Here is a 24,026-nt window from a genome sequence, read left to right on the forward strand (position 1 = left end):
ATATTTTTTATTTAAACAAGATTAAGCCCTAGCATGTATCTCTCTTTTCAAGCTAAACAATTTCACGTAAGAGCAGATTTTCGAGGAGGGAAGGAAAAGACGTGTGAAGCAAAGAGCAGGTAATCGCATAATTTATATTTGTATATACAGTCACTTTACAACGCGCACTTTGTTACACAGTGTAGCTCGATTACTTTAGGTCAGCGAACGCCAGGTGTGTGATCTCGGTAAAGACGATATCAAAGTAAAAAAGAAACTAATTAATAAGAGGGGCGCCTCGTGGCGTGCATCTCTCGCCTGGAAAAGACGACGCTGAAACGAGTATTTAATGTCCGTCCGAGCGGAAGCTTCTCGATAAGCCTCCTTAACGTGACACCAGGACAGACCAAGAGGCCTCGTATTTTCACCGCGCATTTAATGCAGGTGCTTGAGCCTCGCTTCAAAGCTCTTGCGTCGGTCTGGGAAAAGTTTAGAATCGCGAACTCGAAGCGTTTATGCTCCTTAATGTACTGGCAAAAGTTGTGGCACTTTGGCACCAAACGAGCGATGAGAATAGAAGACCGAATCTTTCGCATGTTCAAAGGCAGCAAGTTCGATACAGCACTCGATGATACGTGAATACGTTCGATCGTCAAAACGTGTACATACACACTCTTTCCAAGAAAAAACATCGATCGTATAGGGTCTCTATTTCTATATTGGCAGTAGCGTTAGTCATTTATTGCAACGGAAGCTAATTTCCTTCTTTTTGCTCGCGCTTCCCTTTGACTCGTTCGAGATCACAATTTTATTTTTTACCAAAAGTATTTCAAAGAACTATATATTTTTGCAATATAGCTCTCTGCAATTAAATTAGTCCATTAAGAGAAATATATGAATAAAAAATAAAAGTAGTTCTTGTTGGAGGATATAAAAAGTATTTAAATATTCAATTCGAGTCTCGAGAAGCGCAAATACACTTTACCTTCATTCCTCTTTTTTTGTCATCTTTAATTACGAATATGAGCAAAAAAGTAGAGTAAAGATATTCAACAATTGCTTTTCTTTGTCCCGTTTCTTTGTTGCCGTTCGCGGGACTTTGCGTTATATTGGTGCATTTCGATATGTCAACGATAGGACAAACGGGAAGGGTAAAAAACTTTCCAAAAGACAAAAATTCGCATATCGAAAACGGGGGCGGGAGGGGGAGACGGGAGAGGATATGTATGCAAAGATTGCGCACGATTATTATTCGCGTTGCCCACGGAATATGATTCTCTCTGGGACAGCGATCGTAATCGATCGATATGTCGTAGAAATATATCGCGTTTCGCAATTTTAATTAACAATAAGTCGTGACGTAAATATCATGACGTAAAATGGACAAAATTTTCGGCATCTTTAACAATAATATGTCTTATATATACGATATAATCTTGCAATTCGTTTCGCTTCGGAGATTTCTTTAATACATCTTATTGCATTTTATACCAATTCTCGGTTTTTCACGAAGTAGCTGAAATCATGAAATACACATATAAAGCATATTCGAATATAAATTAAAGAAATCCGACGATGTGCGCCGCAATTTCAAGTAAGCGTATTTTCCAAGCCGCGCATTGACATTTCACACTTAGCATCGAAAAGAAAATTGTTATTTTATTTCGAATATGGCTATTTTATTTCGAACTATATTTTTCTACTATATTTTTCTAAAGACAATCTTTTTTCTTCGAGAAATGGACCTATTTAGCGCAAAATGTAGGATGTCAGTACGGGCCGAAATGAGGCTTGATTCACACTATCAGGGACGGATTAATTTGGATTGACATTGCATTCTCAGAACAGCTACTTGTCTTTAAGATACTCATAAGAAAATAATTTTATCTTCTAACTTATAATGTTATTTCTTAAATATTATTTCTATTATTATATGTTACTTATACTTAATTATACAATTAATATTACAATAATTTTAAATCAAGCAATACATCAGCTAAATATTTTAGTTACTCGATATATTAAAGAATTTTTATAATTTTACAACATAATTTTAATTTTATCGTCTGTATCTAAAATATAAATATAAATATAAATTTAATTAAATTATCATCTTAAGAAATAAAAAGAAACCTATGCAAGTCTTACATTATAAAGTACAAGTCTCGTTATATATTATACATGCATTTAAAAATTATTTATATAGATTTCTAATTACATACAAAAAAAGTAAAATATATTTTTGTATCTAAATCATATTTATCAATTTTTAGGTTTTTTTTAGATTAAATTCTCGAGATTGAAATGGGACATGACACATTATGAAACTTTACGAGCCCATAGTTTGAATCAAGCCTTTCATACATTGTTTCCGGAGATGTTTATAACGAACGATTTATGCAATCAATACGTTGCGATTATGGACGTTACGAAACTTTATCGATTGTTTGACGCTTCTTCTTGCAGAAGCGAGAAATCGTTGTTTCCTCATGTGTAACTATTATAGCATTCGCTAATATTCGACTATATTGTGATCACTATGGTACTAGTATTCTTTAGATCGAGTTACATTAAGTTTGATTGCCAACAGCGTGATTTTGTCCCGAAGACTTTCCGGTTTAGCGACGTGTATAAATGTGTGTGTGTGTTCACTTTTTGTTTTATTAAATTATCTTTTCAATATTTCGTAATATTACATAATATATGTATAATGATATTCGACGTATTGATCTCATTTATATTATTTCGCGTCTGATCATATGTTTGCATTTTCTACTGCGCGTTCTTAAGTTTGCGCGTTTGATAACTCATGCTTTTTGACGCGCATTCTCATCTTTTTTACAAATTTTATTTTTCTTCGGGATTCGATGCTGTTGGTAATCGTAATAATATGACGCTTGTAGCGATCGCAATCGCAACCAGTGACTAAAATGGATTACAGTCTCAGGTGGTAGGAAACAGCGAAATATTCGACGATGTCTGTCAACGTTACGCGTTAGCAAGCATTTTGTAGAAATGCGCGTGATCAAACGCACAACTGCCAACTCGGTATACAACTCGGTATTTCTCGAAGGGCCCCTCGCAACAATCTTATTTCCGACGTTTACGTGACCGGAAGGAAACGTTTCCGTTCGCGCTTACATATTGCCGATGATAATCACGTAAATATCCCTATAACCGCCGAACGTTCCCAGTCTGTCCCGTCGTCGCTATTTCGAATTATTACCCGTCTTGTCTGCGAGAATTATGTGATCGAAAACGAAAGGCTTTTCCGTGTCGTATATTTCTACAAATTTTTCAAAGCATGAAAAGAAGGATTAATTGCAAGGTACATTCTTTATGAATCTCTCAAAAAATTTTTCTGGTAGTCATATCCTTATGATTTCGTTTGCGAAACGAATTTTGTTCCGTGTACATTTTATTTCGCTCACTAAAACGGACAAAGATGAAAACGTTTGACGGCTTTTAAATTATTATCAACAACGGGGTTGCGTAGGAGATAATAAATTTACAATTAACTTAGGCTTTCAGCTAATCCATCCAAAGGGAAGAACACGGTCGTATCATTAGTTCGACGTGCGTGTGTGTGTTCATTTCGTATGTATGTGTATGCACATACATACATATACATATATATGTATCCATATGCATGCATATGTAATATATACGCTCTCTCGAGATCACGCGAAAAATAAATGATGCACATCGCGAGCATCGTTCGAAGGCTAATCCGTGAATTAGTTATGATAATTAGGTCGTGTTATGATGATTTTTAGGTCCGGTTATAAGTATATGATACACTCTCTAGAACGAATAATTAATTCGTTATTTAGCAGTACGTGGAAATTATTTACAGGTCACTTGCGCAAAAGTGTTTCACGCATCTGCTCGCCTTCGTCGCTCATGCACGCCTTGGATTATGCGGACTCAAGTTAACTACTTGAGATCAGTTACACCGATCGCGAGCTTCCACTGCTACGCGAAAAACTTTGCTTGTTGCCTTGTGTCATAACGCAAGCGTGCATAGACGTAACTTTGAAGAAAGTCCATTCGCGTTCAAATTTTGCTGGCAAGATCAATTTATTCCTCTTAAAATAATGTTTTCTTCTTTAAAATTATGATTTTCGTTGGAATAAATTGAGAAAATTAATAGTTTATTTATCAGTTTGATTGATCGAATTGTGTGATATCCAAATAATAATATAATTAAAAATATCAATGTACATAAATTATAATATCAATGGATTTTTAGTAATGTGTTATGTATAAGAAATACAAACAATATATTTTCTAAGAATTAAAGAAGATATCTATCCTTTATAAATTTAAATAATTATTATATACTTTGGAATAATTATTTTTAAATTAATTTAATTTAATTTGACTACTTTTACATTAAATTTAAATAATTATTGCTCTCTTTTCCACAGAATAAGATAAACGAGCTTATTGCGTAAACATCATATTACTTTTAAATCTATAATTCGCGAGATCTGAACGTTCACGGACTGCGCTTACGTCATCATTAGCGTCTACTTAAAAATTTTAACCCCGGTTTCCGTTCATCAAATGGAATGTAGACTTTTCTTATATGTATATAAGTCTGTATATATATATATATATATATATATATATATATATATATATATATATAATATATAATATATTTATTCTCTTGCGCACTTTTGTAAAAAGCCTCCCCTATCTAAAAACAATGCATCGTGTGAATTCGTCTACTACTGGCAATAAATCAACAAGTCCTTTAAAATACATCTTTCTCCTATTCTGGAAAATCCACGGTCATTTTAAATCTCTCTACCGAACATTCAAACATAACACCGATTTATCGTTTATTCTTCTTTCTTCTTTTCCGTCATTTTTCTATTTCTCTTTTTTCATCGTCCGTTCGCGTTCGCTTTAATCAGTCTTGGCATTGTAAAACGTTTAGATGTGCTTCAGTACAACTTATAAGTACAGATTCTATAACACGACGGTCACTTCATAAGCGACCTCGCTTCTCTTTTCGCTAAATTCGCTAAATGTGCGCGCACGCACACATCCGCCACATACGCGTATACAGATAGATTCATACATATATATATGTGTATATATATGTATTCATATGTATATTAATCTCGTACCTTAAAAATATATTATTGTCTTTCGATGAGAATGTAGCACTTAGTTCACCGTTTGTTCCATTTTCCCCTCCATCCGCGCGACGACGATCCCAATGATTGATCCTGATGATTGATCTCCGGATGATAACGTGAAATAATCGCGAGACGATCGATCCTTGTAGCTTTCCTCTATACTTAAGCCTCGATATTTGTGGTCAGCTCGAAGAATAACGAGTGATTGAATACTGCGCCACTAGACTCAGAGTACTTTTTTCTAATCTCTTATCTCTTATTTATTGGATGGCCCTATGAGAGAAAGCAGTACTCAAGAAGTTCCTAAAATTCACCGGTAAAAATTCTAATAACGTCCGCATATTTCACACGCGATAACGATAGAATCATTGAAACTCTTCGGTAGCGTAGCGTCTTCTTAAGACATGCGGCATCTTAAAATGGAAGTTCTTGGTTCTCATTCTGGCTCTGGCTTCTTGTTCAGACTTTTTAAACGAATAATGCCATTACTAGGCATAATTCTGGGTTTATTTCGATCCTCATCATTTTAATGACACACGTAATATTGTTAAATTTAAAACTGGAAATCCTTCGGTCCAGCTTCTTTTTTGGGTTTAAGCCCTCGTTTTTTCAAAAATATCTCGAAAATCTTTCTTGGAAGTTGTAATCAATTCTTTAATTTCAATCTGTAACTCTGATTCTGTTGCCATAATCATTACACAGAAAATGCAATACCAGATTTCTGAACGAAATGTCTCATTTGCATTTTTATGTGAGAATTTCCTTCAAAGATATAGTGTTAAGAGTGAGGCCTTAATTTTTTCCGAGAGGCGCTACATCGAGGACTATTTGGACGTGGTCCAAGTCTTCGTACAACTCTGGCAGGAATCAACATGTCGCAATCGGATCGGATTGAACATGATTCTTTTACACTTTGTCTCGATCATCGTTTCTCGTTATACTTCACGTTCAGTTTATTAATTCGCTATGGGAAAAGCAGGAACGCTCACTGAGTCTTCAATGGGGTTCTGTCATCGGAATTCGTTATGTTTATCGTTGTCGGCATTTAGGCGATCTTCGATCTTAGCCCGACGCGATGCATCTCTTATTATTTTTACGAAGGCTCGCGCTCAAATCGTGCGATTAATTCGCTCGTCGTCGTCAGGTCGACGGGGTTCTTTAATGTCGACGTCGCGTTGACGATCGTCGAACTTGGGGTTCGTTATCATACGTCGTTATCGTGGCAGAAGTCGATCTTTCGTCTGGCCAGTGGCAATCGCCGTTTGTCGACGATGAAATCCGTAACGCAGCCCTTGATGCCGGGATGACCGGGTTTGCCGCCGACGAAGAGCTTGCCGTTGGTCGTCAACAACGTCGTTTCCATTAAAACCTTGACCGGGGTGTGCTCGTCGATTTGGAGCGTACAAGCTTTTCGTCGTCGAGTCGCTCGGATGTGATGGAAGACTCCGTCGTCCACTCTTTCCTGCAATTATATTCGTGCAGAGAAATTCATGTCAAAATTTATGAAAAATAAGCATATCAATTCTTACAAAACAAGTTTATTTTCAAGACAGTTAATTTTATTATAGTGTAGAAAGGAAAATGTGTGTTTTTATGAAATTATCAAGCTTTATTTGCTTACGCAGAGCATTTTTATATGTATACATTCTAGTAGAAACAGCTTACATCGGATATTTTTATTAAAAGTTGATATTATTATTCCATACATTATTTATTTTGACAAATATAATTGAATTTATCTTGTTAAATATAATTAAAAAAGAGTTTAATTGATATAATTTCTTCTAGAGAGATGTATGATACACACAATTATTTATGAATTTAAGAATTAACGGAAGCGAAAACAAAAAATTGAATTAAAAAAGTAACGAAGTGAGTCATCAAATCAATATAATAATGTTATCTTACCTTGCTTTTTACGGATATATTTTCAATCTTGCTCTTATAAGTGAGCACTACATGACCGTCGTACAAAGACAAAAAGAAGTGTTCCAACTTTCCTCTTCCCACCCACGCGATGAGACCCTCGGGATGTACTGTTCTTAACCGTAACTCGAACTTGTTCGATTGTTGTCCCCTGCGTCTGAACAAACATGTCCATAATAATAGTTATTCATTAAAGAATCCTAGACACATTCATGCCAATAAATCACATACTACGAATTCACATACAGTTTTCTACATCAATATACAATTAGATGGGAAAATTATTCAAAATAATAGAGATAAAAATCTTTATTTTAATTTATTATCTTTATTTTTATTTATAATAAATTTATAATAAATTTTAATCTTTAATTTTACATATCTAAATCAAAGGAAGATGGAATTTAAATATTACTATCATAATGTGTTTTTCGTCAATTGCTATAAGCAATAATTATAATTTTATATATAAAGTTAAAAATTATTAATTATATATTGTCAGAAATTATTATAAAAAATTAATATAAGAAAGAAATTAATTGCTGCCCGTCTAATTGTATCTTTAACTGCGATACTACATCATCTATGTCAGTTACGTTCGCTGTTACACAATCAAACAATCTTTTCTATCTAAAATGGTTGCTAGGGATGTGATTAGGGATTGCGCTACATTTGCGCGAGCAGGAAAATTAATCTATCCCTCAAACGAGTACACCATAGTCATCTTTCCATTAGAAAACTTACTCCGTGTAATCGTAAGTGTCGTATTCGTAGTCGACATCCTCCTCCAAGTCGTAGTCGGAGTAGGACTCCTCAAAGTACTCGCCGAGGGTAGTGTTAGTCGAGTTAGTACTATTTAATGGTTACATAATCAGAATCAGAAGGTTAGTGACATTAATCGTTAATCAGGAATGCTAATTAATCTACTCTCACTAGCGTCGACCGTTGCTAATTTTAAGTGCACCTAATCGAACATCACAGAGGATGTGCGCCATTGCAATCTAGAGTTCCGGTCATTGATTCCTCGAAATTCAAAGAATGAAGGTTACTCACCTTCTTCCGTAGCGGTGCTTGAATTGGAGAAAATTGTCACCTTCGAAACGCACAGGTCGCTCCGATATCTCGGTACCGGACACGTCGTAACCCATAACTGAAAAAAATTTTTTTATCGGTTGCTTAATTATTCTTCATATAATTATAACATAATATTACAGTTAATTATTAGGCTAAATTCTCGCTCTTATAAAAATTGAAAATATTTATATGCATAAAGTTTTAGAAAAAATTTTAACTGATATAAATTTGCTATCATCATATATAAATAAATAAAAAATAAAAGAATCTGTAAGAGTAGAAAGTAAAAGGAATGTAGGCGGAAATGAGGGGAAAAAACTTACAGTATTCGCAGTGCAGGCCGTTATAACCGTTGGCGCATTTGCAGAGATAACTGTTGAGAAGTGGAAGGCAGACTCCGCCGTTATGGCAAGGATTCTCGTTGCTGGGACATGGTAGACCGTCGTAAATCTCTGTGTTGTGTTGAGTAATATTCACCGCGAGGTTCTGATATGTTTTGCCGTTTACCATTAGTCTCTGCACGGCGCCTACCAATCCGGTCCAGGCTCCGGACAGACGATGAACTTCCCGCCAGTGTCTAAGAGAGCAATCGCAAATATCTCAGCTTTGGAATTATTTCTTAAACAATCGAATAAGCGATATAAATTACGTGTTTTAAAATATAATTTAAAATGTGATAGAAAAATATTGAAAACGGGAAACTATATACCACGGAAAAAATAAAATAATGTGACTAAAGTAGTAAAAATAAGTCTAACTGAATGAAAATATAAAACTCACTTGACCCCACCGACGTAAAGCGGCATTTCCAGATTCAATTCCGTGAGAGGACTTCCGGATAATCCTCTAGCGACGATTCCATCGTCGAGCTGAAGTACTCCCTCTCTACCGAGTCTGCTGATTCTCACGCAATGCCAGATATCGCGACTGACTGGATCAGGCGATGTGATGTTCGCGATACCGCTCCCGAGATTGAATCTGAATTCGAGTCTACCGTGGACCAAGTTCAAACTTATGAAATCGCCCCTGCCGTTGTTCAACTGGCCGTTATAAAGCAGGAGGCCGTCGTTCGCGCGAGTGAGGAACCACAGTTCGATGGAGAACGCTTTTGCGATGCCTTCCAGGCAAGGCAGCTCCAGATATCCGTTACCGTTCATCTCAGGAATCAGCAGTTCCGTCAATTCGGCGTCCACTAAAGTTGGTAAAATTTAAAATGATTTAAAACATTCTAAAAAATGTCGCGATTTTAAAATAAAATTATATGTATACGTTCAAAAAATCGATATTTTTATATCTTATTGTTAATAAAAAGATAAATATGTGTTTTTTGGCAAGAGAAAAATTCCCAATTTTCTAAAATTTTCCAAACAACGCAACACACTTACGGATCTCACAGTGTTCGCCGGTTCTACCAGGAGGACACTTGCACACGTATCCTCCCTGCGGCAGAATGTCGCAGGTGGCACCATGCTGGCAAGGTTCGCCGATGCAAGGATCCAGCGACTCTTCACAATTTCTACCGGTGAACTGCGGCGGGCAAATGCATCTGTAGTCTGGCGGCTCGTACTTCTCCACAGCGTAATTGCTATGGTCGTAATTGTTCTCGTACTCGAGCTCGTAATCGTAATTGCACTTGCCGGTGACGCAGCGTTTTTTCGCGTTCTTCTTGGTCCTCGTTTTCTCGATTGACGTGCAATGGGAACCTCGGCATCTGACTATGTTCACCCCGCCCTTGTTGCCTCGATTGTTCCTGCCCCTGCCTCTTTTCTGCAGCCTCCTACATTCCCGGCCGTTGCACAGATCCTCCTCGAAGATCGGCTGGCACGTCGCGCCGTTTTGACAGGGCAAATTGGCGCACGCATTGTCACCGCACTCTTTCACGCGATAGCTCTCGAGAACGTCCTTGTCGCGACCCACATGGAGATCCACGTTGATCCGATTGATCTTCAGCTTGCGTATGCAGCCGAGAAATCCGTGGTTGGTGCCGATGTTGTCGTAGACCCTGTTCGGAAAAATCGCAATCTTGCATCTTATCTTTAAGAGTCTCTAATCAAAAGCGTTAATTAATTTCTTCCTCAATTTAACGATGCAATATTCGCGAATATTACTTGGTGTAATTAGTCGGCATGTTTCCGATGAAAGTGTCTTGATTCAGATCTAAAGACTTCAGCATTCCCTGACTCTGCCCGGCCACGTCTTCGCCATCGTTAAAGATCAGCACTCCGTCCTTGTGATATCTTTTAGCTGCCGCTCTATGGAACGTCTTCATAGTCACTCTTTCCGATGACGTGAGAATTACAGGTCCGTTGCCCAAGTTATATCGGAATTGCACGTATCTGAGACACATTGAGATTATGAGTTTCATACATCAGATACAGTGATCCTAAATTTAATCAATAACAGAATTTTTATTTAATATATTTTTATTTAATATATTTTTATTTATATATTTATTTAATATATTTTTATTTATATATTGTTAAAAGTAATTAAGTAATATTCATCATACTTTTATACAAAAGCAAAAACTGCTTTAATTTAAAGAGTGTAATGTATAATTAATCACCTTGGCAAGCTTCATTAAATAAAATTAGGTAAGATGGAAGAGATTCGTATCGTGTAATATGTTTATTGACAATGATCAAAGAGCATATTTTCGAGAGCAAGAATTACCGCGAAAAAAGATACCGACCCGTCGACAATAGCCAACGAAACAAAGTCACCGGTGCCGTCGCTCTTCTGCTGATTGTACAGTATGATTCCGTTGTCCGCGTACGTTTTGAACTCGACCTCGATGCTGAATTTGTGATATGCTTTCAGTCGGCTCATTCTGACGTAGCTTTTACCGTCAAAGGACGGTATCTCGTAATCTCGCTTGTTGATCTCCTCGTCACACAGAAGTCCGGTATAATTTGGCCGGCAGATGCAGACGAAAGTTGCGCTGGGTAAGTCGATGCACGTCGAGGTCATGTGACAGGGATACGAGAGGCAGGCGCGAAATTCCTCGGTTGGTGTCACCGGCACGTAATTGGCTGACGACGGGGATTAAGCGTAAGTTAATTTTCTTCCAATTTACAGCAACGTTGATAATTTATCGCATGAGCGTCGAGTTTGCACAATCGATCGAACATTAACACAAGTTCGGGCGAATTATTATGATTTAAGTTTACTTGGCAAAACTTTCTCAATTAACTCCCTCTTTCTTAAAATTCCAATTATAATTATTATGATTAATTAATACTCGTCCGACTAATTTGAAATGAATGTTACTTTAATGAGAAACATTGATATAGTATAAGATTTAATTCGCTGAATATCTTACGAATCTATGAAAATTGAACTCGACTCACCGAAGCACTCCTGCCGATCGCTGGTTTCCGCATAGCCCTCGGAACAGATGCAGCCGCCATTCGAGCATTCGCTGTTAGGTATTGTGCAATCCTTGTCGTCGTTGCAAAGATCACCCAGAAGAGCGGTGACCACTCGAATCGTCGCTGGCGTCGGTCGATATGCCGCAGCTACTCCTATAAGAGTTAATCTCATCATTATCCACCACCAAGATACTTAAAAAGTTCAGATCAAATGTGTGTTTTATAATTTTCGAATAAGGAAAAATAAATGTAAAATTATACATTAAAAAATTCCTGATTCAGATAAAATTATTTATGAGACTATCTCGGAATAATAGCTATCATAATTTTATAGAATCCATGCCGAGCAGATGAATGGATATTGAATTACTTAAAATAAATAATTTTAGAATGAAATAATTTATTTAGAGTAAAACAAATTTCCAGTTTCAATTTTCAGTTTTTTATCAAGTATTATTGTACCAAGTTTCCAGAGTTATAAGCGGTTGTAAAGCATTAATATTTTGATCGTGTTAATTCACAATTAACAGCACATTAATAAAATGTATCTGTACATTACATAAATTTGCACTTATCTATTAATCGTTTCAAAATGTATTTAATAAATCTTAATTATATAATCAATTTATATTAAATCTATTTAAAATTTTTGACGGAAGAGACTAAAAGCTTGGGGGAGTTAGCGGTATTTCTCTAAAGACGGATTAAAATTTCTGACTGATTATTTTAATTTCTTGTAGCTCTCTTTTCATTTGTCTGAATAAAAAATACACTACTTGAGTAAAAAAAGAACTGACTCGGGAAGGGAATGTTTTTTTATCATGTTTTAAATTAAGGGAATGTTTTTTACCATGTTTTAAATTATCTCTGTCGATGGTGATGGTCTCTTGATGAGCTCGATGAGTATAATAATATCGTGGGTCCGGCTCCGGTACCAAGAGATGCCGCGTGGATTTGGACAATGGAGAAATAGCAGCCGCTGGTTGGGTATATTGTACAGCTGTATATCTCTTAACGGGGAAGTCCGTGTTAACCATAGGGTCGTCTGAAAATATTCGTGAATTCCGGTTTTGCCATTATCTTTCTTTTCTTCCACCTTGCGTTCTTCGATTTATTTATCAGGACTTATAACCGAAAATACTTATTGCAAAAACGATTATTTGTTAGTAAGTGATTTCTTTACTATGAACCGTGGAATTGATAAAAGATTGATTAAATTATTAACGTAACTATTTAGAGATACGTACTATTGCATTTACTTATATTTATTCTTCTTTTAAAAGGGAAATTAAATTGAGCAGTTTCCGGTTTCTGCAAATATAAAATATTACAGTGATGATCAAATAAAAATCAATACAGTTAAAAAATCGGTTACTAGCCCTGATTTCAATTATGTTTAATCAGTTACGTTTATATAAAAAAAATAAATTTTCATCATATATAATGTATGGCAACATTGTTAGTCGAACAGATTTCGCATGTTATCGCTACGTGTGTGTATGTATGTGTGTGAAATTCTATTATATAATTATTAATTTTCCCTTATTAAAAGTTGTAACGATGAGGTTTTTGTGAGAGAGGTATATATGATTGTAAAATCGTAACAGACAAACGTTTCTCTCTGCTTGTGAGTTTCTGTTAATTAATTTTGAAATAAAATTCTCGTTCAGAGGGAGAAATTTGTAAAAATAATTAATTCATTAATTTCATTTTTAAAAGTGAAGCAAAGGATATATTTTAGCGCTATAGAGAAAAAAAACTTATGTTCTAAATATGGAATGATTTTTAAATATACACTTGATGGAGAAGATGAATCTCGCGTGTCAAATTAAATATTCTTGTTCATTCTAATAAGAGTTTCGAGAATTAATCTGTCCACGGCTTTGAAAAAATATCGGTAGAAATATCATTGAAACCATCCATTCAGCTTTTTGTACTGACTTAAGCGATCCTGAAAGCTATATCTGGGTGCTTTAAGAGAAACTTGAAAATCTTTCTAGCAGCTCTCTCCTAATCTTTTCATCCACTGCTTCATATCTTCATTCTTTCTTATTTCTGTATAAATAATTTCTTTTAAAAAAATATAATTCTTTTTAGCATGATAAGTAAGTGAAATCCCTTATTTTTGAGCTTTCTAAAAGACCTTTATTTTTTCCTTAAATTATAGAAATCTTTCACGAAACCTTGTGAAAATTATAAATTGAAATAGTTGACGCTGGAAATTGATGAAGAGGGCGTTTTATTTCAATTAATGCGGGAGTTACTGAGATATAGAATATAATTTACATCTTAATAAACAAATGACTCCATTTTACTTTGCTTCAAATCGATTTTATCTTTAGATTAAAGAGGTATTCTAAAATACTTTAGATTAAAACTACATTAAATAACCACAATAGGATTCTGTACTACGTCAATGTCCACAGGGCATTCAATCTCTCCCTCGCGGTGCATTATAAAAATTATCTTTTTCTCTCTCTGTCTCTCCTTCTTGTATTTCGTTTCCATTATTTCATTTCCATTTGTACGGAAGGGATTTGCGTCGTCCCGGCACTCGAGCAGTGCCCGAAGAAAGACGCGACGCAATGGGCGATGATGGGGCGTCGGTGTTCCTCTAAATAATGAAAATCGAAAAGCTAATTCTATCGGCTCGGAATAACGCGAAACTGTTAACAGGACTCGCAGCGGCCTCTTGATGGGATTTTAATTACTTTCCAATTGTCGCATTGCTTCCTATTATTGCCTGTCGAGGATTTCCGCTATTTTTTTCTCGACAATCGGTCCTCCCTTCCTTCTCTCTCTCTCTCTCTCTTTTTCTCTTTAGATTCCGAGCCCTTTTCGTCCTCCTGAGTCCATCCTCTCGCATTCGACAACCCGCTTATTTGTCTCCGTATAATCGATTCATTTATTTACTTTCGCTGCGAGAACGAGCTTTCCTCGTCGCCGCTGCAAATATCCCCAGCTTCTTTTGCCATCGGAATGGCTTTGGTTCATTTAAGGGATGAAGATTCCGAGGGAAACCATGCGAGAACGTGTTTCGCGGAAATACGATCCGACGTTTTACAATCGGTAAATTTATTCTGTTTTCTTTCTTCTTTTATTCGCCGATGGATGGGATTTTTGTCAAACTTAAGACGCGATTATGCAACTCGTGTAACATTTATCGATATGTTGTTTCGATAAAACAATAGTATTTGCGTGCGCTTTGCTAGATACAATAGTAACAAGGGAATCATACTGACTAGAAATTTCAATCAATTTCTTTTTGTTTTATTATTTACCTTGAGTACATGTTACAGAGAATTAATATATTTTAAACTGCAATTTTTTCGTGAATGATTGAGACTTTTTAGACTTGAAAATGAGACTTTTTTGAATTGAGCGTTATATATCCTGAAGCTTTTAATTGAACACGATATCGTAAAGACTGACAAATTTTATTATTCATCTCGAGTTTCCACGGGATATCGAGGCTAACTCGACGTTATATATTGATTCACTGCTTTCCCTTTTTGCTGACGATTTATTTCAGGACGTCTCATTGACGAATATTTTCACATGAAAAAGTAAACATCGATCGTTCGTGTCTGCGATCAGCTCGCCATCATGACGTTCGTCTCTCGGTTATTTCCTGATACGATATCCTCGTTTCACATGATCGTAATCCAATCATTATAACTCGCGTTTGCGTCAAAGACGTCAAGCTCGCAGCATATACGGCTGACCAATCGTTTGACTGGATTTTCTGTTTTACAGGATCCCCCGAAGAGATATCCGAGGACTTCTTTTCCGCAGGAAGCCAAGGAGCCAGGACGTCGCGAGAAATTACGGCATGCATTATTTAGAGGATCCAAAGTGCCTGCGCCCATATCGTCCTGTCATCTCTCTCTCCTTCCTCCTATTCCTTGCCATTGCCGTTATCGTCTTCTACTTCGATCCCGTGCGTCAACATGGGCGAAAGGGATAAAAAAGATACATCAAGAGAGAGAGGACCTTCGCGATCTTCCTCCGTTCTCAGCGAATACTCTCGATGCTAGAGCAAAAGGGGTGGAGGAGTAACGGCGACAGGGAGGGCGAAGAAAGTGGGAGTTCGCGAGGACGGCGTAATCTGATTTATGTTTGACTCCGGAGGACGAGCTCCGAAGAAGAACTTTTTAAGAGATTGACTTCCAGCGAGAGAGCCAAATCGGGAAGTAGAAAAGAGAGAGGAGGAGGGGAGGCCAGACAGAGAAGGAGGCTGAGCAATCGAAAATAAGAGGTCGGGGTTCATGGGGTGAGGCAGGAGACTTTAATAGATTCCGACGTTTCGCTCCACGAACTTCGTCAGGGGCTCGGAATATCTTGAGGAGTATGAGGAGGGAGGAAGGGAGAAAGAGAAAGGACGAGAAGGGGGTTGGAAAGCGCGAGGGATCTCTCTTTCTACTTTTTGCACCGCGTGGTTTATCATACCCGCGCAAGCTAGATTCGCCGGTCTGATTGAAAATCGGAGATGGAATTTAATGCCGGCATAATCAACGGTTTGCGAAATTAGATCGCGATCGCGCGACCATCCTGGAGTTGTTTGTAATTAGTTGAGAAACTCTCGTTAATGACGCGTGCGCGGTTATATTATATCCATCGTCGGGTTCTCGGGAGGAGACGAGCGATCGATTAAGCGAAGAGCTGAAGCAACCGATATCATTCTGCGATTCTTGGAGATGAAAAATCTAAATAAAAGAAACAAACGTTTCTGTTGCAATGTTACGATCTTCAGTCACTATCGCGCGTTTCTTCCAATAATCAAAGGAGACTTTTCCATAAAAATGTCTCCTCTATATCGAGACTTTCCTAGCTAGAAAACGATCGCGGGAAATTTTATCTGCATCGGTGAAACTGTCGCGACCGATAATATTTCGCGACGAAACTTTTGCCGCTTTCGCATCTCGGGATAACAGAGTTATGCGCGAGTCACACGGGTTTAATGCTTGCGGTTGGACTGCCAGTTACCGTTTCTGTGGATGTCGGTTCTTCTCTGGACACGTCCCACGGGCACCACTTAAGACGAGATCATGCTGGAAGTCCGCGGTGATTTAGTTAAAACCACCTTCGGCGCTCGCTCAGTTTCGCGAGTTAACGTTTGCCAACTTTCTTTACGCGCGAACGTGATGGTCGGTTCACCTCCGGGGATACTTTAATGCGCCTCCGACTAAGCGAATTTAGAGAGCCTACATTCGCACTAAACCTTCGCATTTTTTCTACGGAAATAATTGTATAACAAATCGAAAAAGAAAACAAGAATAATATAAATCCCATATAAATATATGGTAAATTATCCGAATAATTATCCGAATAATTTGAAAATTAAACATAAAAATAATTCTGCACATTTATATGCCATTGAATTTTATATCTGACATATCTGTACCTCTTGGTTGAATATTTTGCCAATGAATAGTGCAACGATGATTACAATAATCATGTGGTTTTCTCAATAATAATTTTATTATTTCGTGAATATGGAAAAATTTATCTTGCAATTTCGCATCGGTTTTCTCAATACAAGTCCGTTTACTCACTTTGCTTTCTTTCCTCCTTGGTTTATTTTTTCGTTCGTAAGTGGATTAAACTTCACGATTCGCGTATTAATCACAAGTATTATTCACGAGAACAACGAGAATGGAGTTAGATTATAAGAAAGCAAGCAAAGTAGTAGCTGCGGATGTTCCGGGTTGCGGGGGTTACATACAAACATATATATACATGTCAGTAGAAACTTGATGAGTTTATTATAACGTTTGGATATACAAAGTAGGTTACTGGTTAGTTTCTCTAGGGCAAAAGCTAGGCATTTTTTATAATCAGGTTTCTCCGTAAAATTTATTGAAGCTTTAATATCTCGTCTATTTTGTCTTCAATATTTTCTAGAATTAATAATGTCCTATTCAAACAAACTTCAATTCTAAATTATGATAAACCGATGTCACAGAGTGCGCCTGCTAGATTATTAGGCCGCGATCCTTTCGAGTCGTTGGAAGAATCTCATTTTTCGACGCCAACAATTATCGTTTAGTAGCATTTTCAAATATACTCTCTTCCCTTGTACAAATTTTCCCGATGGCGTTGATATCGCATCAACGTCCGTGTTATATAAACTTCGATTATTTAAATTCCCTCGAATTAATTTCTACGAAACAATGAGTCGCTAAGTCGCAGATACAGTTTACTCGAGCAGCTGTTGAAGCAACTCAGTTTATACAACTTCCTACTGCAATTTCGTGTCCTCGGGAAGACTGGTTATATAATTGATCTAGAGGCATACTATCCTTCTCTTCTCAAACGCGTGCGTTTGTCGTTTCGAGGATTTGCCCTGGATTTTGTTCTCAGATGCCATCACCGACGCGTTTCTCTCTGTTAACATCGCTACACATTATTATGCATACTATCTAACGCTGGCCGCGCCTCGCGTTATCCGCTGCCTTCTTCGTTTCTACGGGGGTGTGTGTATAATTCGCTCGCTTATACGAGCGGCGCGATCTCTCTCACGATCGTTTCTCTCAGTAGAGCAGAACGTAAAGCGGCCTGTTCGGCGGTGTACGTTCAGTGAACCCACCTCTGCAGTGGCCGAAGGCCTGGGTGACCACGTCGGCCTGGTGGCGGCACGCGTACAGCCGCAGCTCGCACTCGTTGTCGTAGGTCTGCCCGTCGCTACCGCATACCGGCACGGACGGCACGTCCTCCGGGCACGAGGACGGGCAGTCGCAGTGCGCGCCGCCGATTTCCATGCAGTTGCCGCCGGAGTAGCATTCCAGCTCGTTGCAGGACGTAGGTATGGGCGGTATCGTGTCCGCTGCGGATGCAAAACGGATTAGGGGCGCGTTAATTAATAGAATTACGTCGCGTGTCACCGAGACAGATCCGCGCGATCCAGCCAGATCTACGACACGCGCCGCGGTGGATCAGGGTGTCGTCGTCCGTCAGAGCGCGTTGAAACTCGTTATCTCGGCGATGTAACGTAGTTACGTCGAGAAACAAACGGCGCTTGACGCGAAGTAAGTTAGGGTGATGTTAATTCCTGGGGTAAATCTCATTTTCGAATAGTCGGCTGTGAAAGCTTAGATATTGAGAGGTATTGAATGAATGGATTTCTTTTAATTTATAAAGGGGACATGTAAAAAAGGTTGTAATTAAATTCCAGATCGCTAATTAAGGTTTAAATATCGTAGTAGATTTAGACGATCTTTATCTTTGATACGCATGATACCTGAATAACATCCGGTGGGCGTAAGTATCTTGTTGTGGTCGTTGCAGATTGTGCATTTTTGCCCCTGAATATCGGGCTTGCAGACGCAACGTCCTGTCATCTGCTCGCAGTCCTCTCTCACGGAACCAAATAGCGAGCAGCCGCACGCTATTCAGAAAAAAAAGTGATTTCCATTAATTTTCTGACAAAGTATTAACATTGTCAATTATAAACATCTTACCAATATGTCTACAAAATAAATAAACACTTTTATTTGATATATGTGTGATATATTTGATCATATAATGAACAATCGAAACGATCGAGAAAAATAGGACGCTCTGTATCGTTTCACATGTATCTGTATCTGTGCGAAATAATTCCATGACGAATCTATTATCGCAGGAGAGCGCAGATTCGAAAATCTTACGTATGCATCCTTGATGGCCCTCGCTTATTTTCGGCAGTCCCCAGTAACCTGGCATACATCTGTCGCATTTAAGGCCGCCCACACCTGGCCTGCACTCGCATTGACCGGTTTCCGGGTTGCAGGTATCTGACACACTTCCGAGTCTATTGCAGTTGCACAAACTCGGGCAGCCGGCCCCGTCCGGGCCAAGGGCGGCGGTCTTTCCGTCCGGGCAACAGCCGTGCCACGAATCCGCGCATTTTTGCACCTGGTGTCCTAGGACTGGAAGAGCACGCAATTGTCATCTGTCACTCGATATACGTAAAATTGCGCGTTGATTTTTTTTAATTACGTAATTTTCTTGAGATTGAACGAATCATCTTTTGCGAAAAACATTTGAGATATTTATCTTCTTAGAGATTTTAATATCCACGTATCTTCAATTTAATATATTTTTAAAAATCAATATACTTTGAGAAAAAATAATACATAATATATTATTTTTTATTGTATGTTTGATATTTTATAAAATTACATAGCTGAGTATATTGATCGATTTATAAAATGATTAAAAGATTTTTCTCGCTGACCTTTCTTGCAGCAACGAGCGAATCGTGTCGTCTGATGGCAATAACTATTGCTAGGACAGTCTCTACGTTCTGGTCCACTACCGCAGTCGTATTCTTTACCGTCGGAATCTACCAATGGAGGGTCACCGTTGCAAGGCTTGACTTCCATGCCTGCACAGGCATATAATGTCATAGTAGAAATTATATTCTTAACATCGCATAATAAATTATTAAATTTCATATATATATATTTTTTAAGCAACAATCAAAACGAGAATCTAATTTATCGCTTGTTAGCAAGGAAATAGTGCGGAAGATGAACTGTTAAAATATCGGAAAAGCAAAAGAATTCGAAAGAAGCAAAATCCGTCCTCGTCAATCGACTCGAGTCTTCTCGATTGCTTCCCAACCTTCGCAGAGATCGAGGGGCCTCAGTCTGAGCTCCTGCTGCCTCTGGCAAGCCTCCATCTTCATGGCGCAGAGAGAAGAATAGATTCTGAGGTCGCTTCCGCAGACGGGCCGCATATTCTCCGGCGAGATGGAAGCGCAGTCGAATCTGCAGCTGCACCTGGGGAACTTGTCCGGCCCGAGCTCGCAGGTCGCCTCGAAGTCGCAGTGAATGTCCTTGCAGGCCTCGCGCTCTTGTGTGCTCGTCACATCGGCGATGGTGGTGGCCACGCGAGTCACCGCGAGTGTCGACTTGGTCGCTGTTAGAAGCGGTTAGATGGGTTTATTGCGAGCGTTGTTAGAACGTTAAAAGGCAGCCATATGGTTAATGACATGCGGTTAACGCGCTTCATATAAGCGTTAAGGGGTATCCCGGCGTTCTAATAAGCTCTCGTTGCTGCGACCGTTTTGTGCAAACTATTTTCAATTACGCGACCTGTTACACGGCGGCAGCAACTTCGCAAGATTATGGAGAAGGCACGTGTGAAACGTGTGAACGTCTTTGAAACTTTACGAGTGCGTCCCGCGCCTCGAGCGTTACGCTCAAAGGGGTTGCGAGTCGCGTTGCGTCAAACACGTCGAACGCTTAAACCCGTCGACAAGCCGCAATGGCTTTCTATTACGTTATCTGAGACGCTCGGTACGTTAAGCATTTTCGCGTGGCAGTTCCGTTCTACAGCCGATCTTCTGCAAACTTTGTGATCAAAGTTAAAATTAAATTTCGCAAAAGGTTTATACTCGATTTCTCTCTCTCATTCTCTTTGTACCATGATTTTCTTAAGACCGTACTCGCTACTGAAAATTGTATGCCTTAATTACCTAGTAACCGGTAGTCGCGAATTAACTGCGAGGAGAATTTCGCGGGCGCGCGATAAGAGAGAGACGATATAATTTCTAGACTATATAATTTCAGTAACATACTTAATGCCGCCACGGCCAATCTGTCGCCGCAGTCCCCGTAAAACGTGACGTGCAACGTCGGCAACTTGGGGTCCCTGCCGCAGGCTGCTCGCTGCAGCTCGCACTCAGACTGGTAAGTTTTCACGTCGCTACCGCAAACAAGCTCGCCGCTGCTCTCCGGGCAGGACTTCGGGCACACGCACACACCCGCCACGCAATGCGCCCCGTGCTCACACTTCACCCTCGCGCACAGTTCTGGAAAACATTTCGTTTCCTCTCCTCAGCCACATAGATCACCGTGGCACATAAATCGAAACTTTAAAAGAAGGAACATTTAGAAAAATTTTCTCTCAAATCCCGGCAAGAATATCGATGAAATAATGTTTAAATATGCGCGAGTCGACGAAAGAAAATAATATCACTATTATTTCTTTACTTTTTGATGAAAATGTACGATAAAAATTGTGCTCTCGTGGAATGGTGGAAGGGAGTGGAAAGGATTGTCGTTATCTGGTCGCAGTATCAGCGCAACTCGGAGCTCATCGCATTAGCTCGCATTTACGAAGCGCATGAAATATATGCTGCTTACCGCAGTCACCCACGTAGCTAATGGTGATGAGGGTCTGGCTCATGCACGACGCCCTTTTCAAGGTGCATTCATTATCGTAGGTCACTCCATCGGATCCGCAAACCTTTTCCGCTCCCGCCGGCTCTTTCACCTGCACACACGATTACGAATATAATTAGTCATGAATATGATTATAAAAATAACAAGTGCGAAATATGATGAAGAGGGAATTTTACATTTCGAAGTAAAATCTCTATCTTACATTGGTATGTGACGAGGATTTTTGTTCAGAAACAATAAAATGAAACGTGTGCACGGCTACAACAGAGAGGAATATGAAAAGGTAAATTTGAAGAGAGCAAAGCAAGTTGCAGTAAAAGTAAAAGTTAGAGGTAGAAGAGAGAAAGAGGAAGTGAGAGACGAGGTCTCTCTGCGTGTCTCACTTGTTGCGCAGGGGATGCATGGTGCATTTGATGGACAGCAAGGCGAGGCCGGGGATTGCGGAGGGAGAAGGAGGAGGAGGAGATTGCGCGATGCAATATAACACAGGAAAGAGCAAAACTTAATTAGCTCGGCTGTCATATTCGCGACTCCTCCTGTTTGCTTATTATTATTCGTGTTCCGTGCACCCTTTGTCACGATTGTATCGATCAGCTGTGCGTGTTTCAGTAAAATCCGATTGATGAACGAGAATTTATTCCTTAACGAAATGGAAATGATTCTTTTCCTTTACCGACGATGCTTAACTTGATTCGCGTTTAATCAATTTTGTAATTAATCCTAATTAATTGTATCAAGCAAATATAATTATCGTTTATTAATTGACAATGAATTGTATTGAAAATATAATTAATGAGCAATTAATTGGCGATGAATTATTCGGTGGAAACAATTACAAATGTAATTGATAATTTATGTAAGTAATTTGCATCTTCTCTCTCTCTCCTCTGTAAGAGCATCCATTATAATATAATTATGCAAATAGACATATGCGCGTAGGAAGAGCATTTTATCTACTTGGAATTCAAGATGGAAGGTATCTGCGTGGATGGCTTTGGCCGTTTTGAGAAAGACGGTAGTTATTATTACGCCCGTTCAAAATAGATCCGCACATCCGGTATGCGGGCTGCGGTGAAGTTCCTGCCATGAAAGAGAAGGACAGAGAGAGGGAGAGTCCGATTTAATGGTTCCCTGTTAAGTTTAATTGACGTCAGTCAGCTCATTTTCTGAGGTTAATCCGCGTGCATGCGCGGACTCGTGGCTCGTGTTTCATTCATTAAGAAGATTATTGTACGCGAATGCGTCCACGGCGTTGTTCTCCTCGTACAATGTGTTCTGCCTTTTGAATAAAACCATCTGCTTAAATTCACGTTGCAAGTAATAAGATCGTTCTAAATTAATTCTAAATGCGATTTAGGCATCGTGCGATTATTTACGTATACTGCCGCGAAGAGATATCGACTCGCGAATATTTTCGGTTTAATATATATCCGACATTATTATATCCGGAAATATTAATTCGCACGAGAAATATGAAAGATTAATTATCGGCTTAAATTACATCGTGTGTAATTTTAATTTTTCAATATAAAAAAAAAAATACCGAAAAAATACCGGACTTTGAATAATTCGAGCAATCTCCGATCTGCCACGTAATTGATCCCGTATTATCCATCTTGGAAACACGTTCGGGAATTCCCATCGCGAGCTAGAGAGATCGCTGATACTTGCCGACAAGCATCCGTGACCGACTGACGAAAGCGGGCTTTTCTCCCGACGTCGTTCCGGAAGAAAGCAGCGGGATAGTCATCCGCAAGAGACTTTCGTCCACGGCTTCGAAACTCCCCCCCTCCCTCCCCTGCCAATCTAATCCCTTTCTCGACTCCTTTTCCTCGACGTTGAATCCATCCCTTATTCCCGTCCGCGTCTCCTCACGGACGACCACGAAAAGACCACGTTGAAGGAATTCGGAATTGTTCGCCGTCTCGTCAGCAGGACGTTCCACGAATCGTGAAATCCGTGCCACCTCGCCTATCTACCTGAATCGAGAGATCGGCTGAATTTTCCGCGGGACCGCTATCTTGATGAACCGACATGCCTCCCATTCTGAATGTGCGCGATCGCCGCGACAGGCCGGGAAAAAGTAACAGAAAGAGAGAGAGAGGGGGGGAGGGGCGAGGGGAGAGGAAAAGAGAGATTGCAATATCCGCGTGCAACCGGATACGAAAAATTATTTATCGGAAATCGATCCGAGAGATAGGCAAATAAATCCACAGAAATTGAAGCTCCGTGCAAGCGAATCGGATTTCATGTATCGGCGCGCATCAAATCGTTACTATTAAACAGTTATTAACGGAAATAATGTGAGACTGAGAATGGGTTCGAAAATTGCGAGTTAATAAAGCCCGATT

The 24,026-nt window shown here is 38.9% G+C and overlaps 1 protein-coding gene across 9 annotated transcripts in view; it reads right to left on the minus strand.

The window, feature by feature from the left end:
* Positions 1-120: 120 nt before the first annotated feature.
* The window catches only part of LOC145974940 (agrin), a 324,984-nt gene continuing 301,078 nt past the window's right edge, over positions 121-24,026 (minus strand). For 5 of the 9 annotated variants that reach the window (XM_083105057.1, XM_083105056.1, XM_083105064.1 and 2 more), the window contains 18 exons: positions 21,637-21,766; positions 21,069-21,302; positions 20,111-20,407; positions 19,722-19,871; positions 19,153-19,413; positions 18,744-18,890; positions 18,093-18,329; positions 12,354-12,548; positions 11,483-11,656; positions 10,825-11,164; positions 10,241-10,468; positions 9,518-10,134; positions 8,913-9,324; positions 8,456-8,709; positions 8,112-8,208; positions 7,803-7,910; positions 7,041-7,215; positions 121-6,594 (listed from right to left, as the gene is read on the minus strand). In XM_083105057.1, coding sequence (XP_082961183.1) covers positions 6,337-6,594; positions 7,041-7,215; positions 7,803-7,910; positions 8,112-8,208; positions 8,456-8,709; positions 8,913-9,324; positions 9,518-10,134; positions 10,241-10,468; positions 10,825-11,164; positions 11,483-11,656; positions 12,354-12,548; positions 18,093-18,329; positions 18,744-18,890; positions 19,153-19,413; positions 19,722-19,871; positions 20,111-20,407; positions 21,069-21,302; positions 21,637-21,766 — 4,314 coding nt within the window. In that variant the 3' untranslated portion in view covers positions 121-6,336. The remainder of the gene's footprint in view (positions 6,595-7,040; positions 7,216-7,802; positions 7,911-8,111; positions 8,209-8,455; positions 8,710-8,912; positions 9,325-9,517; positions 10,135-10,240; positions 10,469-10,824; positions 11,165-11,482; positions 11,657-12,353; positions 12,549-18,092; positions 18,330-18,743; positions 18,891-19,152; positions 19,414-19,721; positions 19,872-20,110; positions 20,408-21,068; positions 21,303-21,636; positions 21,767-24,026) is intronic. The other 4 variants (XM_083105059.1, XM_083105058.1, XM_083105060.1 and 1 more) reach the window with 4 other exon arrangements.

This window comes from Camponotus vicinus, unplaced genomic scaffold (genome assembly GCF_025532165.1).
Source record: "Camponotus vicinus isolate PSW18456_S1 unplaced genomic scaffold, iyCamVici1.0 SCAF_7, whole genome shotgun sequence".
Taxonomy (NCBI): domain Eukaryota; kingdom Metazoa; phylum Arthropoda; class Insecta; order Hymenoptera; family Formicidae; genus Camponotus; species Camponotus vicinus.